Here is a 19,130-nt window from a genome sequence, read left to right on the forward strand (position 1 = left end):
CTTGAGTTTCCATTATTTCTTTTTTTTGTAAATCTTTATTCAGTTTAAAACTAACAAGTGCAACATAATATATCAACATTTTACACTTTAAGAGCACTTAAATTTTATCAAATTATATTTCATATCAAATATATGTATCAACTCCCCCATCTATATACCCAACAGTTCCACTCAACCATAAGTAAATTAAAGTGTTTCACGCCCCCACCCACCTTGGAAGTGTATATTCAAAGGGAAAAAAATAATAATCATTCCTTACAGAATTTTCGGCCTCTTTTACAAAGGCGCGCTAACGGTTGTAATACGCTAACAGCCCCAAAGCCCATAGAGATTTAAAGGGCTTCGGGGCTATTGCCGCACAGCTTTGTAAAAGAGGCCATTTGTTAATTGCTCTCAAACATCCTTAAATTTCCTATAATGCCCCTGCTGTATGGCAATCACACGCTCCATTTTAAAAAGAGTCCCACCAGAAATTATAATTTAACCAGTCCCAGTTTTTCCAGTTCTTCATAATAAGTTGTTTGGCAACCCCTGAATTGAGTTTCCATTATTTCTTATGGAGAAATTTGCTTTGATATACGAGTTTTGGATTGCAAGCATGTTTTCAGAATGAATTATGCTCGCATACCAAGGTTTCACTGTACTTTTAGTTTGTGAGTTTGTATTTGAAAAGGATTTTTCCCCTCGTTTTTCTAATGTATGACCAGTGGCGTACCTAGGGTATGTGGCACCCGGGGCCCATCATTTTTTGACAACCCCCCCCCCCCCCATGTAAAAAAATTTTTTTTTTTTTTTTTTTTGCAATAACCATGAAATGGAATAAATGGTCAGAATAGAAACAGGCAGTGAAAATTTTCTTTTATTGAACCTCATATATGTAACCATTATTCCAAACATAACATAACATAAATTATGTCTAAATTGTCATGACATTAGAAGTACATATGGAGTAGTTGCAGGTGATGCTTGGGACAGTTCTGATTGTGTTAGTTCGGTTTTATGTGTTTTTTGAATAGAAGGGTTTTTATTTCTTTTTGAAGGTTTTGCAGTCTGTGGTTGATATCAATTGGTTGTAGAGTTGGGGGTCGAGTGTTGCAGCTCGAATGGCTAGGAGGTTGTCGAACAGTTTTTTTCTTTTGACGTTTTTGGTTGGAGGGTGTGTGAATGGTGCACAAGTTCTCCTATGTCTGTTTGAAGTGGATTGAATTATTTAGCTGAAGAAATTAGTTACCCCCCATTCCACACACATTAATTCTCTTCCATTTTTGTTCCCATTATAAAAAACACTGATAAGTTCCCAGAAAAAAAATACATTAAAATAAGAAGTGAAAACAAAGGCCCCTACAGATGAGAACATAACATAAGAATAGCCTAACTGGGTCAGACCAATGGTCCATCATGCCCAGTAGCCCATTCTCATGGTAGCCAATCCAGGACACTAATACCTGGTCAAAACCCAAAGAGTAGCAACATTCCATGCTACCGATCCAGGGCAAGCAGACACTTCCCCCATGTCTTAATAACAGATTATGGACTTTTCCTCCAGGAATTTGTCCAAATCTTTCTTAAAACCAGCTACACTATCTGCTTTTACCATAACTTCTGGCCACTTCATTTTTAAGTTTAGATCTTTCCTTTCAAACAGAGACCTTGCTAGATGTCAAATACAGCACAAGGTAACTTCACATGGACTTAGCTGTGCAGGAAATGTGAATCTCCTCATACACCCACCATATAGTGCAAAAATGTGCAAAGGTCTGTTTTTTTCTTTCGATCACTACATAGCCTAATGCCACACAAGCAGCGCTGTTACAAACATATTCTGTAGGTCAATGCTAAGGATAACAAAGTTTCCTTCCTTGGACCAGAAGGAGATAAACCACTGGATGAGATCCCAAAACAACACCCAAAGACCCACTCAGTGTGTGAATCAGTTGAGTGGAGTGGACTAACTGGGGGGTGGAAATGGGCCCGGAGTTTGCTCAGCAGAATTTCCCAGACCACCTCTTCCTCTCAACACATTGACACGCTGCCACCATCACCACTAGGAACACCTCACTGGGTAGGCCAGCTATGCTATAAACTTTATAAAACACATTATTATATTTTCTTATAAAGCACATATTTTAACTGACCTCTCTGACATCCTCAGCCTTTCCATTCACAAAAATAGAAGGAAGAAAAGTTCCCATTTCCTGCTGTCTCATGTCCCCGGCCTATACAATATTTTTTTTCTGCAGACCCTTCAAAAGTCTGACCAAATCCTCGTTTCACTTGCATTATAAAGTACTGAGGATGCCATCTCTCCCCAATCCCAGGTCCTAAAGTCTAAGACAGTAGCGCAAACTAATGCTGCCAGATACAGGAAAAAAAAATTTGATTCGATTCAGCCCTATTGAATTGGTTTTTCAATTCGATTTTCCTGCCCAGTTGGGTGATTTTTTTCAAAACTCCTGGTGGGTTTTATAGCTTTTTCACCCCCTTTGGCTTCTCCTAACCACACTGGCGCTGTGGTGTAAATAAAATAAAGAAACAAAAAGGACTTTTCCTCTTTCTGTTAAATCCTAGCTCACGTTTGCAGTCCAACACCAGCTCTGGCAGGATACACATTTCAAATCTGACATGTTATAATCACAAAACAGAAAATAAAATTAATTTTTCTACCTTTTGTTGTCTGGTTATATTTCAAATCTTGTTGGTCCAAGGCTCTGGTTTTCTTCTGATAACTTGCTTGCCAGGGTCTCCTTCTTTCTGCATGCTAACCATCCATCTGCCAACTCTGTCCTCCCTTTCCATTTCCCTTCCCTTCCCAGGAAGTCTGGTATCTTTCCTTTTTTTCATCTCCCTCCACAGATCCACCTTTTCTTAAATACCCTTTCATCCGGCATCTCTCCCTCCTTCCCCACCATCCTAGAGTCCACCATCTCTCCGTTTCTTTTCCTAATTACCCTCCTATCCAGTATCTCTATCCCTCCTCCACACCATCCCTTGTGTCCAATTTCTCTCCCTTTCTGTTCCTTCCCTCCCTAAATCCCATGGTCCATCATCTCTCTCCCTCTCCTCTATTTTCAGACCCATTATTTCTTCCCCCCCCCAAAGTTTGGCATATGCATGTCTCTTTGAACACCCCCTTCCCTCCGTGTACTTCTAAATCATGGTCCCCCCCCAAAGGCCTGTCCCCCCTTAAAGGTCTGCCTGTCCCACCTTGAAGGCCTGCACCCCCCTTGAAGGCCTGTCCCTTCCCCTTGTAGGCCTGTCCCCCCCTTGAAGGCCTGCCTGCCTGTCCCCCCCTTGAAGGTCTGCACCCCCCGAAGGCCTGCACCCCCCCGAAGGCCTGTCCCCCACTTGAAGGCCTGTCCCACCCCCTTGTAGCTTCTCCCCCCCCCCTTGTAGGCCTGTCCCACCTTGAAGGCCTGCCTGCCTGCCTTTCCCCCCCTTGAAGGCCTGCACCCCCTTGAAGGACTGCACCCCCCCCGAAGGCCTGCACTCCCTTGAAGGTCTGCACCCCCCCGAAGGCCTGTCCCCCCCTTGAAGGCCTGTCCCACCCACTTGTAGGCCTGTCCCCCCCTTGTAGGCCTGTCCCCCCTATAAGGCCTGCACCCCCCTTGAAGGCCTGCCCCCCCCCTTGAAGGCCTGTCCCCCCCCTTGTAGGCCTGTCCCCCCCCCTTGTAGGCCTGTCCCCCCCTTGTAGGCCTGTCCCCCCCTTGAAGGCCTGCCTGCCTTTCCCCCCTTGAAGGCCTGTTCCCCCCCTTGAAGGCCTGCACCCCCTTGAAGGTCTGCACCCCCCCCAAAGGCCTACACCCCCCCCGAAGGCCTGCACCCCCCTGAAGGCCTGCCTGCACCCCTTGAAGGCCTGCACCCCTTGAAGGTCTGCACCCCCCCCCGAAGGCCTGTCCCCCCTTGAAGGCCTGCCTGCCTGCCTGTCACCCCCTCCCCCTTGAAAGCCTGCTTGCCTGCCCGCCCGCCCCACCCTGAAGGCCTGATGCCCCGACCCACCCCGAAGGACCGCTCGCCCCCCTGGCCTCCCTGCACCACCTATGAAGCAGCCGCAGCAGGATCGCGAAGTCAGCGTCAGCGATCCCTGCGCTGCTTCCTGCGCCACGGTCCCGCCCCTCCTCTGACGTCAGAGGAGGGGCGGGATCGCGGCGCAGGAAGCAGCGCCGGGATGCTGACGCTGACTTCGCGATCCTGCTGCGGGCTGCTTCACAGGTGGTGCAGGAAGGTCAGTGGGGCGAGCGGTCCTTCGGGGGTGGCGGGGGACTGAACGGCAAGGCCGGGAACACCCCCTTAGGGCTGGTACCCGGGGCGACCCGCCCCCCCCCCCCCCCCCCCCTAGGTACGCCACTGTGTATGACCGAGGCCAGGTGTTCTGGTTGGCTCTTCAGCTTTTTTGAACTTGAAACAGCCCCAACTTAAAAATTAGTGAAGACCACTGTCCTGCTGCATTTTTGCAGTGATTTGTGTTGAGTGGGCATTGAAGAACTCACAATACTTCACAGTTTGTGCAATATATGTTTATTAAAATTAAATAGTTAACAAAAAATGAAATGGGATACTGTGCTAGATGGGCCATTGGTCTGACTCAGTATTGCTATTCAATGCTCTTTGCAGGGTTTTGTATTACTTCTTGATGTATTTCTTCGGCACCGAAGAGGAGTTTTCTGCAGCAGTTACTGAGGTGACATTGTATATTTTAAAGTCATCTGCCTTGATCTCTCTGAAAAAAAAGCAGAATATAAATGATAGTGTGGTTTAGTTGATGGATGTCCCAGTCCTTGTCGGGCTGGCTCTTTCTTCCTGTGTTGCCTACCCAAAGGCGTAGCCTGAGCCTTGGTCCTTTTGTACTAAGTCTGGACATCTCTGAATCCTCACTCTGCTGATGCACAGATCCCTGCAGACCTTCCTACCACCACTCACTCTTGCTCACTGCACTGGACTCCCTGTTATTGCTAAGAAGTACTGGTCAAATTCTCTACTGTACTGGGCCTCCTGTCAGCACTAGTATCAAGGACTTAAGTGTGGAGTTAGGATCATACCAGTATTCCTCCTCCTAAATATTACACTTAAATCCCAGTTTTTCAAAACTTCTTAATGTGCTTTTTCTCTGGAGAGTCTTGAATAGTGTCTCCCCTCTTCTTTAGGGTGAGTGAATTTCAGTTCAGTCCAAGACCCTTTAGAACCCTCTAACCCGGAAGAGGGACTTTGCCCTCCCTTTTTAGGGTTTTCCCAAGTCCTGAGGGTGTCTTTCATAGCGTCAGAGTCCTTTTCCTCTGCACCTAAGCACATATGCAAATTAGGTACTTCAAATGTAAATCGGTTCACATTCTTTTTCTGGGATTTCTTTTATCAGTAGTCACCCCGACTGGAAGGATAGGGGATATCTAGACCTGCCACCACACTTCTAATCTTTCACACTGACTAGATCTTTCCCAGCAGGACTGCAGTTCCCACAATCATATACCAAGCTCCCTTCTCTGGGTTAGCTTCACAATTGAACAAGATGACCCCTGGTTCTCAGGTTCATGAACTGAGATGGGATGTAAACCCCATCAGAGAGAGTTAATTAAAATTTTCTCTGCATATAGTGTGTTTTGTGTAGTTTAATTATGTGGTTACTTTTATGTATCGTTAATAAGATTACATTGTGTGTTTGTGAAGAATGAATGGAAGAAATAGCATTACAATTAGTACTGTTATTATAGGGGCAGAGTCTGTAGTAGAGCTTTGGTGGGGTCTGGAGCAGGGTCTAGGGAAGAGCTTTTGGACCCCTCTAAACAAAAAAAAAAGTGTTCCACTATCTTTGATATGATCAGATCATTTGGCACTGTATAGAAACTTCATAGTCATATTCTATATAAGTTGTAGGTACTTGAAGCATGAGTAAGAGTGCTAAATGACTTGTCATGCAGGGCAGATCTAATGGAATTAATCATGCTAGGGAACAAAAGGCCTTTTTGGTAAGGACTAAAATTTGGGGGCCAAGAATCAGAGGTTGTCAGGAATGAAACCTACTGTAGTTATGCAAGCCTCGATTGTGATCTTATGCTATTATTGAACACAAGTTAACATACTGGGTCAGACCAAGGGTCTATCTAGTACAGTATCTTCTTTCCAACAGTAGCCAGTCCAGGTTACAAGTGTATGGCAGAGTTCCAGAAAGTAGGAAAATTCCATTCTACTTAATCCCAAGAATAAGCAGTGGCTTTCCGCAGATACCTATCCCTTTCCTTGTTACATGTAGAAACAATTTCCTGGGTCTAGACACTTGAATATAGAACATAGGATTCTGATTACACAATTTAAGGCATACCTGTCCTCTTCCATTACAATGCAAACACATGACTGATTTTTGTAGCATGGAGAGTCCTTAGAGAAGCCCATGGTTTTCTCCATCCCCAGTATTGCAAGTGCCTTATAGCAACAGATACCATCATCTTTTATACACATTGCTTAGTGTCCTTTCAACAGATACTACAATGGAAAATATCCAGCATATCCTATGAAGAGCTTAATGTACTGCTCATACACCAGCAAATACATATATTGTAAGTATGCTCTATAGCTGTTGGTCCCCTCAGGCTGTGATAATCAAAAAACTCAATGGACATTATTTCTAGGCAAAGGAGATAAAAGGTCGCAGAAGGGATTGCTTTTTGGTGGAAAACCTCTTCAGGTGGTGGAGATTAGAGACTTCAAAGATGACTGTTTTGTGGGCGCCAAGTTCTTGTAGCTGTCGCATAGACTGGAGCAATCTGAGCTATTTTCCACACCTTTGTGGTTGTCACTACAGATCATCACCTTGGTGTGCTTGTAGGCCACTGACCATGCCTTGTTCCCTGGGCAGTGGCTCTTTTTACCATTTACTATAAGCACTCCTGGCATGGTTTTTTTCTGGATAAAGAGGCAAGTTCTGTGGAAAAGAATAGATATTTAATATAAGAGCTAAGATAAAAATATTGCAAATATAAATATGTGTTGGTAGGCAATTAGACAGTTTTGTGAAGAGACAGAAGACTATGCCCTAATTAACAGAAGCGACAATGGCAGTGTAAAAAGCAAATAGTGTTCTTGGTCTAATAAGATCATTACACATAAGATCAGAAGATGTACTATACTAGGTCAAACGAATGGCCATGAAACCCAACATCCTGTCACTGACACTGGTTAATCCAAATCACAGTTACCCAACAGGATCTTATGTTAGCGCTGGAAGGAAATGTTTAGTCCACGTCTTAAGTCCAAATAAGAGCAATACCAAGGGGCCCCCCATCCTGAGAGACCCTGTTACCAACAAAATTAAAGGAGAAAAGGAATTTGGATACTAAGTAGTATCTGTCATAGAAGAAGAAAAGAGTTGAAGAACTACAGTTGTTTAACTGGAGGAGAAAAGCGAAGGAGGTATTTAGGCCCAAGTGAGAAGAGGAGCAAAGAAAGAATTTCACATTTAGAAAAGGAATTAATTAAATTCTAGGAAATGCCCATTCTCAGAGTCCAGGAAAACATCAATGGACCAAAATGGAATATTGGGAGTCAAGGGGTACAATTTAAAGATCACTGATACATATTTTTAAATTTCTTCTCACTAGCAGCAGGAGAATGCATATACTCAAGGTTATATTGTTGCACAATTTTGAGAATAAAGTTATGTTCGAACACCACTGAGTACTGAGACTGTTTTATTTAATTAGAGATAAGGGTTACACATTTTAGAGACAGCCCTAAAGGTTAACTTGTACTTCCACTGGAGAACTCGCATCAGGGCTGTATAGATAGTACTTTAAGATATTATTAGGGCTAAGAGGAAGATTCTCAAAACTCACCAGTAAAATCTGGCAAGTCGATGTTGTGAATATAGTGGGAGCGATTTTTATTTTACAGGTGATTCTCAGCATGCATGCTATTTGGGCGGAGAATTGCTGGTAAAGAGCAATTGCTAAGCACATCTCCTTCCTTTTGTCAAAGCTCTCCCTGCCCCGATCAACTGAGCCGTAAGTCTCCTGAGTACTGCCAGCTCAGATGATTGACTGGCAGGGAGAGCAGCAGGGGGAAATGTCCCATGCGCCCCCTCACAAGATCAGCAGGAGGGATGCCCACTCCTTCCCATCGCTGCCGCAGTTCCCTATGTGGGCAGTGGGTTAGCGGGGGTATTGGTTGTCAAGGAGTTAGGGGGGCAGGAGGGAGTGGGCATCCTTCCTGCCAGGGGTGTCAGGAGTTTGTCAGGGGGTGGGTGACAGCAGCGTTAACAGGGAATGGGCATCCCTCCTGTCGGTGGGAGGGGGGAGGGATGTACCTGTTGAAAGGCAATGGCAAGAGGGAATGAGCATCCCTTTTGCCAGGAGTGTCAAAAGGTGGTTGGGGGGGGGGGTGACGTAGGCAGCGGGAGGGAGTGGGCATCCCTCCTGCAGGATGTCGGGGATGGGTAATGGTGATAGCAGGAGTAAGTGGGCATCCCTCCTGACAATCTTTTTTTTTTTTTTTTGCCATGTGTGGGGGGGAGGGGGTTCCTGAGCTGTCAAACCTTATTTTCCTGTCGGTGCCTGAGCCAAGCAGCATCCAAGCACTGACTGTAAGGTAAGGTTACGACAGCTCAGAACTTGCTAGAAAATTTTGCCCGCAAATGTGGTACAACATGATTAGGGAATCACCCGGCAATGAACACATTTTACTACCATTTTAATATTAATGACCTTGTTGAACTAAATTTGGGTGACAGAGTCCGAGACTGCTAGTTAGCTCAGAAAAGACCATTGTGAGCTGTTCTGATAATTGGCCGGTAAAATACTGCCCCAATAAACCAGCTGGAGCCAGTTTAGCAACCACCATTAAAGGCACAGTGGGCTCTAATACCATTTGCCTGAGTCTTACTCCCTTTATAGAGGTTAATAGCCTTCTGCTGCTGCTGGTCACAGAGGAAAGTTTGTTCCAATCCACATCAGGCATATTGAAGTCTCCTAACAATACTGTGTCCCCACGCAAAGTGATATTTTCTATGTCTTCGATTAATTCTATATCTAGGTCATCCTGTTGTCTTGGAGGTCTGTATATTATGCCAAGATACAGGCATTTGTCCTTCCCCCTGGCCAAATTCACCCAGAGGGATTCCCCGGTGTACCTGACATCTGCAATTCTGGTAACTTTAATGTCATCTTTAGTATAAAGTGCTACCCCTCCTCCCATTTTGCCCTCTCTATCTCAACGAAATAAGTTGTAACCCGGTATGGCCATGTCTCACCCATGGGAGTCCGGGAGCCAGGTCTAGGATATCGCCACCACATCTAGGTCGGCGTTCCTTATTTCCGTCTCTAATTCCAGAATCTTGTTGCTCAAACTGTGGACATTGGCGTACATAGCCCTCCATACCTTATGTTTGTTATATCTCTGTGGAGATATTCCCGCTTGAGCTAATTTGACTCCTTCAGTACTGTTTGCAAGGTGTGTACTCTCCCTAGACCCAGAATTACAATGTGTACTTACCCTAGACTTGGAAATGTGTATACTCACCTCAGACCTGTTAGTACAACCAAAATACTTGGAGTAATAATAGATAGTAAATTGTCCTCCCGTGCACAGATCAGCACAGTAGTAAAGAATTGTTTTTTTCAAACTTAGAATGATAAGATCTTTATCAAATATTTTGGACCCTCAGTCTCTCAACATACTAATCCACTCCCTTATCATATCCAAACTCGACTACTGCAATTCATTATATAAAGGAATCTGCCAAAAAGACATTCAATGCCTCCAATTGATACAAAATACTGCAATGAAAATCATAACAAATATGAAGAAATTTGATCATGTCACCCCGTTATTAGAAAGTGCACATTGGCTGCCAGTACCACACCGAATTCTATATAAAATAGCTATTCTTTCATTCAGAACCCAAAATACCAAAGAACCCGCTTTCATTCATAAGCTACTAATCCCACACAATCCCCCTAGAGCCCTAAGATCCTCTTCTCAGCATCTCCTTTATGTACCATCTTTAAAAATCATCAGTACGCGGTGGGCCTCTTCATTTACTACAACGGCACCCACTGTCTGGAATTCGTTACCACCCAGTATCAGGGCCGAACAAAACTTAGATAAATTCAAAGGAAATCTTAAATCCTTTTTAAAGACTCATATGAATGCTGAAACGGTTCTGCTGATGCCTTGTTCCTATTCTGATCTCCTTTACCTCCCTTCTGTTGTTTACCTTTCATGTTCTCTTTTCTTTAAAATTGTAATTCTCCCTACTTCCCTTTTGTTTCTTTGTCTGTCCAGTTCGTACATTATATATTTAGAATGTTTAAATGTTTTCCCCTATTTTATTGTAAAATGCTTAGAAATTATGATTAGCGTTATATCAAAATTTTAATAAACTTGGAAACTTAGATGCTGAACATATAGAGGGAAGATGGATGGTAGACATGGAGAGAGAAGAAATGTCAAATGGAGAGTAAGTAGACCCTGCAAAGATGGGGGAAAAAAAGAAAAAAAGCAGACGAGACACTGGGATCAAAGTGAATAGAAAAGTAAAATGCTCAGACAGCAAAGGTAGGAAAAAAGTATTTTTTTATCCGAGAACAAGCAGGTAGCTTTTGGAAATGTATATCCCTGGTTATTTTGCATTTCAGTTTCTATTTCTCTATTAGCGCTGTGTGCAAAATCTGACTTCCTAAGGTTTCCAGTTCATGTTTTTGCCTTCATATGTCTATTACTGATATATGGTCCTTTGTTTAATTTTTTTTAGGTTCTCTATGGGGCTAATAATCTAAACAGAAATATGTCTAAAAACCCACCCAAGTCAGCACTTGGACGAAAAAGACAGGTTGTCCAAGTGCCGATAATCGAAACGGGTTTTTAGACATATCCAGAGACTTTTTAGACCTCTGAATCCTGCTGTGTGCCCAGAGCAGAAAGGGGTGTTTTTGGAGGAGTGGTTAGGGAGGGATATGGGCAAGATGTGGGCTGACCTAGACTTAGTCATACTGCAGGGATAATCAAAAGTTTGATGAGACTGCTGAGAACTTTTCAGCAGCACCTCACATATAGTGCCAAATCTTGACAAACATCTAGTTTTCTCATCTCTTACCACTAGAGGGAGCACATATCCCACCTTGGAAATGATATCTCCTATTTCTCATATATCCAGGCAGTGTTTAACTATTTCAAAGTAGTGCTTGTCAATTATTTTGTGGCCATAACCCCATGATTGTTGCCAAATAAAATTTGGTGACTCCCGAGTAGTGCAAAGTAATGATGCACCTATCACAATCAGCCAGATCACAATCCCAAATCAGGATTTTGTGATGGCATTTGGGGTCCCGAGCCCCCACTTTTAGAAACCCTGTTTCAAAGCAAAGAGTTGAAGGTAAAAATAATCTTTCTTGGACAAAGTGAAAATAGCAGAAGCTAATAAGGAATGATAATTTTTCTCCAAAATATTAGTGAGACAGGGGAAAAATCCTCAGTTTACACAACTAAGCGCGGGTCAAAGAAAGCGCTAGTGACAGAAGAAGTGACAGAAATTTATATACAGAATGAATTTATTTATTTCTAAAAGCTTTTATAGTGCTTTCCTGATCCAAAATGGTTTATAAAAGCAATAACATTTTAAATAAAAACTACACTATTCTATTCTGAATACCTCCCACCAATTATAGAGTCCCATTGCAGCCATAGGCCATATTTTTCCAAAAAAGCCTTCATTATGGCAGTTGTAATTGCTGCACCTATTCTTGTTATTTGCATCTCTGATCCAATAAAAAAAACTCAGATCTTTCATTTTTTTTCCCCAATGGAAAAATCTCTAATTGCAAAATAACCAGTATTAGAACTGGTGCCAGATTACTGGTCCCCACTAACAGTTTTTTGGGCATTCAACATCAATTTGTTTTGGGGGAACTAATCTGCAATGGTAACTAGTCATTTATCAAGGGCTCCTTTTACAAAGGTGCGCTAGCATTTTTAGCGCACGCACCAGATTAGCATGCGCGCTAGCTGAAAAACTACCGCCTGCTCAAGAGGAGGCGGTAGTGGCTAGCACGCGCGGTATTTTAGCGCATGCTATTCCGTGCGTTAAGGCCCTAATGCACCTTCGTAAAAGGAGCCCCAAGTGTAACCAAGGACAAATGACTTAGACATCATCTGCATACGTATATAAACCCAATAACACCCTTATGCAAGATTATACATTAATAATAATTTTTCTGAACATTTTTGTCTTAAAGGGGAGTTAGACAAGGGTGTCCGTTATCGCCTTTGCTTTTTGACATTGTGTTGGAACCCTTGTTATTGGCTATTCAGCAGGCAGAGGAGATACAGGGTATTCCTTATACAGATCGGGAATACAAGGTCTCTGCTTATGGAGATGACTATTTGCTTCATTTGAGGAATCCTGAATCCACCATTCCACATTTACTGGATCTGATTGATAGGTTTGGAAAATTTCTCTGGTTACAAAATAAACTGAAGCAAACCAGAGGTTCTCCCACTAAATGTATATTGTACAAAAGGATTATTTGATACATTCCCTTTTCTTTGGAAGCACGAGGATATAAGATATTTAGGTATTTGGATAAAAATCTTTATGGCTGAAGATCACAGAAATGTGTGAGCATTGGAACCCATTGTCTTGGTGGGGGAGAGTCCAAACAGTTAAGATGATGATTCTGCCTGTGGTTTGTTACCAAATGGGAATGTTACTGTTGTTTTTTCAGGGGTCCTTTTAAAAGAAATTAAATAGTATTCTGACAAAATTTATTTGGCTAGGGAAAGCAGCAAGAATTGCCATGGTATCTCTATAAAAACCAATTGCGGAGGGTGGGGTAAATTTTCCCAAATTTTATAGGTACCATCAAGCCTATATTATGCGTCAGGGAATGTACTGGTTCCTCCCTGAGCTCATGGAAAATCTTCCAGACTGGTTATGGTTGGAATGGTAACTCATGTCTCCACTGTGATTAGGTCACGTTCTAAGTATCAAGTCTCCTAGATTGTACAAGGACAATAGAATTTTATTAGACACGTGGCAAACTTTAAAATTTGTCAATAATTTAACAACTATTCCAATCCATAAATCCACATCAGTCCCTCTGGCTGAACTCCAAGATTCAAATTGGTGGGATTAAGGTCATCTGGAAACACTGGATGAAGGCAGATATTCGTACTTTGGATGATGTTATATCAGATGGTAAGCTGCTTGACTTTTCACAATTGCAACACAAATTTGGTCTTAACAAATCACAAAATTATAGATGGTGGCAATTGAAGCAGGCCATTCAGAAAGGGTTCCCTGAATGAAAAATTCTAACTAAACAGCATAGTTTAACCATCTTATCTTTTCAAGTGGACTTCCTGGGATACCAGGCTGCTCAGTGGAATAAATTAATATCTGGATTTTTAAATAAGAAACCAAAGACTGGTCTGCGTGACATTTGGAGCATTGAGATAAACCATTAAATTACTGCATCTCAATGGCCATGAATTTGGGCTTGGAGGATGAGATGTACGGCATCGGCATCTATGAGACAAACTTGGTTTTTTTTGTTACATAGAGCAGTTTGGACCCCAGTTCGTTTACAGAAATTAGATAGCTCTAAGTCTAATAGATGTTGGCACTGTAATCTCGAAGCCGGGACATTAGATCATTTACTATTCTATTGTCCATTGATACTTAGTTTTTGGAAATCCATTTGGAGCCAAGTGATTAGTCTACTGGAAAATCCGGTGGCATTATCATATGACACTATATTGTTTGGTATGTCCATGAGAGCCAAGAGTCAAATATCTTCTAACAATAATAAACTTTTGCTCATGACAGGAGTTGCCATACAGCAAATTATGAAAAACTGGGATCAGCTTAATTATAATTTTTGTTGGAATTCGTTATGCCAAATCTTTAAAATGGAACAGGTAATAGCTATACAGCAGGGGCATTTTAAGAAATTTAGGGATGTTTGGGAGTCCTTAACAAAATATTGTACAGAATGAATATTATTTTTTTCTTTTGTTCATACACGTCCAGGGTAGTGGTGGTGAGGGGAAATTTATGATTTCTTAGTCTTAAGAACAATTGTTGGGTATAGGGGGGGGGGGTGATATTTGATGTGAGTTAGAATTTGATGGTAAATGAAGTGATGTTAAAGGATATAATGATTGTATCGTATGTTACACTTGTTGAAGTTTTAAAAATGAATAAAGATTTTTTTTTTTTTAATCCCAATAACAAATTTCTCAAAAGGCAGGGCTGGTGTTAATCATTCAGGGGCCCAGGATAGAAATTTGGGAGAGGGCCCTGAAGTCCATCGGCTAGCTATGCCTATTTCAGCTTCAGGCAGACTCGCATGTGTCATGATGGCCCAGGGTAACCCCCTAACACAGTCCCATCTCAAAGAACACAGAAAGATGTTATTCAGGAAAAAGTTAAGCAAGACTGTCAAGGATGGTTGGGCTATTTACTACCGTATAAGCCAATGGACCCTGTAAAAAGGACCTAAGCCATAGATGGCTATCATCACTATCCTCTTCAGAACAGTTCGGTAGCAGCTCCTGATTGACTACATAAAAAAAACCCAAAGGCAAGCACAACATAACGAGAGCTTGTTTTCCCTATCCATGCAATGCAGCAGTTCATCTTGATAGCAACCAGAACTATCTCCATGCTACATCCATGGGGCAAACATGCCTGTATTTCAGCCAAGCCTCTTGTTTCCTCAAAAAAATAATTCATCTGAGGATATCACTGCAACTTTGTAAAAACAAAGGGGTTTACTCTGGGTTTTGAGGGTGTTTGAAATGGGTTGGCAGGGTAGAAACAGGCGCAGGATATATCATAGACTGCAAGCACTTGAGTATTTTTTTTTTTCAGTACTGGGAGAGAGAGAGGAGGTGCACATTAGAGGAGAGGACTGGATTTAGGAATAGGCAACAAAAGTAACTGCTTCTGGTGCAAAATTTTGATAAGTACCAGAGCATCACCTCTGCTGCCTTGCCTTAATTCAAGCTTAAACATAGAAACATAATGGCAGATAAAGGCCAAATGGCCCATCCAGTGCTTCATCCACTATCTCCTCCTCTCTCTAAGAGATCCCTTGTGCCTTTCCAATGCTTTCTTGAATTCAGACAGTCTTTGTCTCCACCACCTCTACTGGGAGACTATTCCACAAATCTACCACCCTTTCTGTACTCCCCTGAAATTCACAGGGGTTCTGTTCCAGGAACCCCCACAAATTTTGAAAGCCTACAAAAGGCAGGGGAGGCAGGAGAGGGCAGCTGGAGGGGAGGCAGGAGAGGGTAGCTGGAGCACCGACAGGTGAAGAAAATCACTCGTGGTCTGCTCCAACCACCTCTTCCTATAGTAAAGTCAGGCTACACAAATAAGGAGCTTCTCTGACACGCAGCTCCTGATTGGTATAGCCTGACTTTACTACAGGAAGAGGTGGTCGGAGCAGACAGCGGATGAGCGAGTCCGCAATTCACGAACCGCGAATTCATGGGGGAACACTATTAGATTACTATCACCTCTTAATTTCATCCTATGCCGTTTCATTCCAGAGCTTCCTGTCAAATGAAAGAGACTTGCCTCTTGCACATTTATGCCACATGGGTATTTAAATGTCTCTATCATATCTCCACTCCCACTTCCTCCAAAGTATGCATATTAAGTCTGTCCCCATATGCCTTATGATGAAGACCACTGACCATTTTAGTAGCCTTCCTCTGGACTGACTCCATCCTGTATATATCTTTTTGAAGGTGTGGTCTCAAGAATTGTACACAATATTCTAAATGAGGTCTCACCAGAGTCCTATACAGGGGCATCAATATCTCCTTTATTCCTGCTGGCCATACCTCTCCCTATGCACCCTAGCATCCTTCTAGCTTTCGTCGTCACCTTTACAACCTGTTTGACCACCTTAAGATCATCACATACTATCACACCCAAGTACCACTCCTCTTTCGTACAAGAAAATACTTCATCCACTAAACTGTACCATTCCCTTGAGTTTTTGTAGCCCAAACCTAGTGCTTTTGACTCTTTACTGGAATGTAATTGGTCTTTTAGGCTCTGGTATGTTCTGCTAGCCATTAGTGATTCATCAGGTGTTCTGCTTGATAAATCAATGTTTTGGTTAGAAATGTATTAGCTCACTATGGAAGAAAATTCATGCTCTGATATTTATTGGGAGTTATTAACTGCCTTTAAGATGAGATTAATTTAAGATACTGTACAGCAGGTACAGTTTAATGTAAAACTTACAGTTTTGTTAATAACATAACACATCTAGATATGCATGCAATTACTGCTTTCCCTGGATTGGTAGCATGGAATATTGCTACTTCCTTGGGTACTAGGGACCTGGATTGGCCACCGTGAGAACGGGCTACTGGGCTTGATGGACCCTTGGTCTGACCCAGTAAGGCTATTCTTATGTTCTTAATTTGCTGTTTTAACTGTTACATTACTGTTGCTATATCTTGTTTCTGCACACCACATCAGAGGATTCCCACACAATATGAAGGTATTTTAATTGCTGGTTTTCATTATGTTTACTTTTAATAATTTATTTTGGTGTGACTTGTAGCTATATTTGGACATTTATATATATATATGATACGTTTTTAGTCATGACCCCAAGGCAGTACTGTATTGGGCGTAACGTGGACCACATTGGGTATTTTTCTTAATAACAGATTGCTGGATGTGAACATTATTCTGGGTTCTACTCATTTTTTTCACTGCTATCACCTGTGAATCTTTACAATCTCTTTCATTTTGCTGTCTACTATCTGGACAGTGCCACAGCGGTCAGAACAGATATTCAGTGACATTCTCCAGTTAAATGTTACACTTTGATGACTGCATTGACAATGCTTATAAAGTGTTTTTCTCTCCTTCTTCCCCCCCCTCCCATTTTCTCTCACGGGTTAATAGCCCATGAAAAAGCCAAAATGATGTACAGTAAAACCTTGGATTGCGAGTAACTTGGTGTTCGAGTGTTTTGCAAGACAAGCAAAATGTTTTATTAAATTTTAACTTGATAAACGAGCAATGTCTTGCAATACAAGTACGTATATGCGTGGCATGTCATCACAACTGAGCCGAAGACACTGCGAGGTCTTGCAATACAAGTACGCATTGTATATGTGCGTCATAGCTAAGCCGATGGTTCTTCTCTCTCTGACGCTGGAGTGTAGTGACTGTTCTAAACGTATTACAGTACAGTATATTCTGTTAAAGTTTTTGGGTTGTGGAACAAATCGTCTGAGTTTCTGTTGAAATTTGCTTTGATATACGAGTGCTTTGGATTACAAGCATGTTTTTGGAACAAATTATGCTCACAAACCAAGGATTTACTGAATTTTTGTTTTGTTGGAACGAGCATTTATGAAATATATTCTTGATTATGCCTTCTCCTTCCCCTCTCTTATTCTGCCTCTCATGGGTACTGAGATGTTTCTCACCTCTTTCTCAGAAGATATGAGGTAATGATGAGGATCAGGACAAAAGCTCCACTGGTTGCATATATCATCCAGGCTGAAAGAGGAACAGGCTTATGAGAGGTCTGACTGACAGGGGTGCTGATACCATAATTACCTAGATAATGAAATTTCTGTAACACAAACACTCTGATACTGTCACTGCTCTGATAGTGATAATTCATCACTCTTATAGTGCACTGTATTTTGAAACATAGAAACAGAGGGCTAGATTCACTAAGGTTACCTTTGCTGGGCGATCTGTGGCCGATCTGTGACTGAGTCTTCCCGGGTGATCGATTCACCAAGCCTCCTCATGCAAATGAATGCAATCGGAGGCACGTCCCAGAGCGACTGCACAGATTGCTGCAGAGCAATCCTGACGCATGCATAGACCATCTTCTTTGCCTGCAGATGGTCTGCGCATGTGCTTGTTCTTCTGACTTCCCTGAATATGCAGACGCCGCTTGTTCAGCATTGGGGTTAAAAGAAATTGAAGATATATGCTGGAGGGAGTCCCACCAGCCGCCCCTCTGCCTTTCCCTGTCCTTCCCACTGGAGACCTGTCATCTGTATCCCCAGGCGCTGCCAGCAGCGCTTGCCACTCTCCCCATCCCCCTTCGCCATAGCTCAGCCCCACTTTTAACCCACGGGTTAAAACCATGGGTTAAAAGCACAGGCTTGCAGAGTTTTTAAATAGGGCTTCTGAGCAGGCAGCGGAGTTCGGTTGCCAGAGGGAATCCTTCTTTTCTTCCATTACTCCTCCTTGCTACAACCATGCAGTCGGCGTTGGTTTCCGTGATATGCTACTGGCTTTGCACTGGGCTAACGGAGCAGGGCGGCAGAGAACTGAGAGCATGGCAACAGAGAGGCAGAGGTGATAGAGAGCAGGGCGCTTTTTATTATTATTTTTTTTTTTGATGCTGGGATTTCAGGGTGGCAGAGAGCAGGACAGTTGGCAAGGACGTGAGCGACTGGTCCTCAGCAGTCGCTCACGTTTGGATCGGCCAGCCCAGTTGGTGTTCCTTCGTTGGTTTAGTGAATCACTGCCTTCCTACTTATGCATGCATTTCCCCTCATTTCCATATGCGGATCGGATCGGGTGCGGACAGGATCGGCCAGAAGGTTAGTGAATTAGGTCGGGGTCACAAACTGGTCGAGACACGATAGGTCAGCTTAGTGAATCTGGGCCGGAATACTGTATAATGAAAGATAAGGGTCAGAAAATATATCTAATCAGCCCTAATGCAAAGAACCTTGTATAACTTAGAAACTATCGCTGAACAAAAGTCAAAACCTATTCACACTCATACTCTCACAGTTTTATTGTCACAAAATGAGAACTTATCACTCCTACAGACTAATATCATCACTGCTATAATAGATATACATTTAAAGCCCTCAGTTTCCTGTAGTAAATGGTGTGGCAAAGATTAGAAAACTCAGCAGCAAATTTCTGAAATACTGTTACAATTCATCAGCATATTTTTTTATTTATTTTGTATATGACATAATGCCTATTGTTTTATGTAATAAAATATATGCAGCTTTACAACATTACTTTTGTTTCTGTATAACTTATGGGATTTTTAATGAGCAGGGAATCTCAGATATCAGTTTAGACTATGGAGAGTCTTGGGATAGGTGCAGTAAGGGGAAAGAGT

General features: G+C 42.5%; 1 protein-coding gene across 5 annotated transcripts in view; it reads right to left on the reverse strand.

The window, feature by feature from the left end:
- Nucleotides 1-4,508: 4,508 nt before the first annotated feature.
- The window catches only part of KREMEN2 (kringle containing transmembrane protein 2), a 109,247-nt gene continuing 94,625 nt past the window's right edge, over nt 4,509-19,130 (reverse strand). For 4 of the 5 annotated variants that reach the window (XM_033944091.1, XM_033944092.1, XM_033944094.1 and 1 more), the window contains 2 exons: nt 17,452-17,524; nt 4,509-6,910 (listed from right to left, as the gene is read on the reverse strand). In XM_033944091.1, coding sequence (XP_033799982.1) covers nt 6,670-6,910; nt 17,452-17,524 — 314 coding nt within the window. In that variant the 3' untranslated portion in view covers nt 4,509-6,669. The remainder of the gene's footprint in view (nt 6,911-17,451; nt 17,525-19,130) is intronic. The other variant, XM_033944096.1, reaches the window with a different exon arrangement.

The sequence above is a fragment of the Geotrypetes seraphini genome, chromosome 5 (genome assembly GCF_902459505.1).
Source record: "Geotrypetes seraphini chromosome 5, aGeoSer1.1, whole genome shotgun sequence".
In the NCBI taxonomy this organism is placed as follows: Eukaryota; Metazoa; Chordata; class Amphibia; order Gymnophiona; family Dermophiidae; genus Geotrypetes; species Geotrypetes seraphini.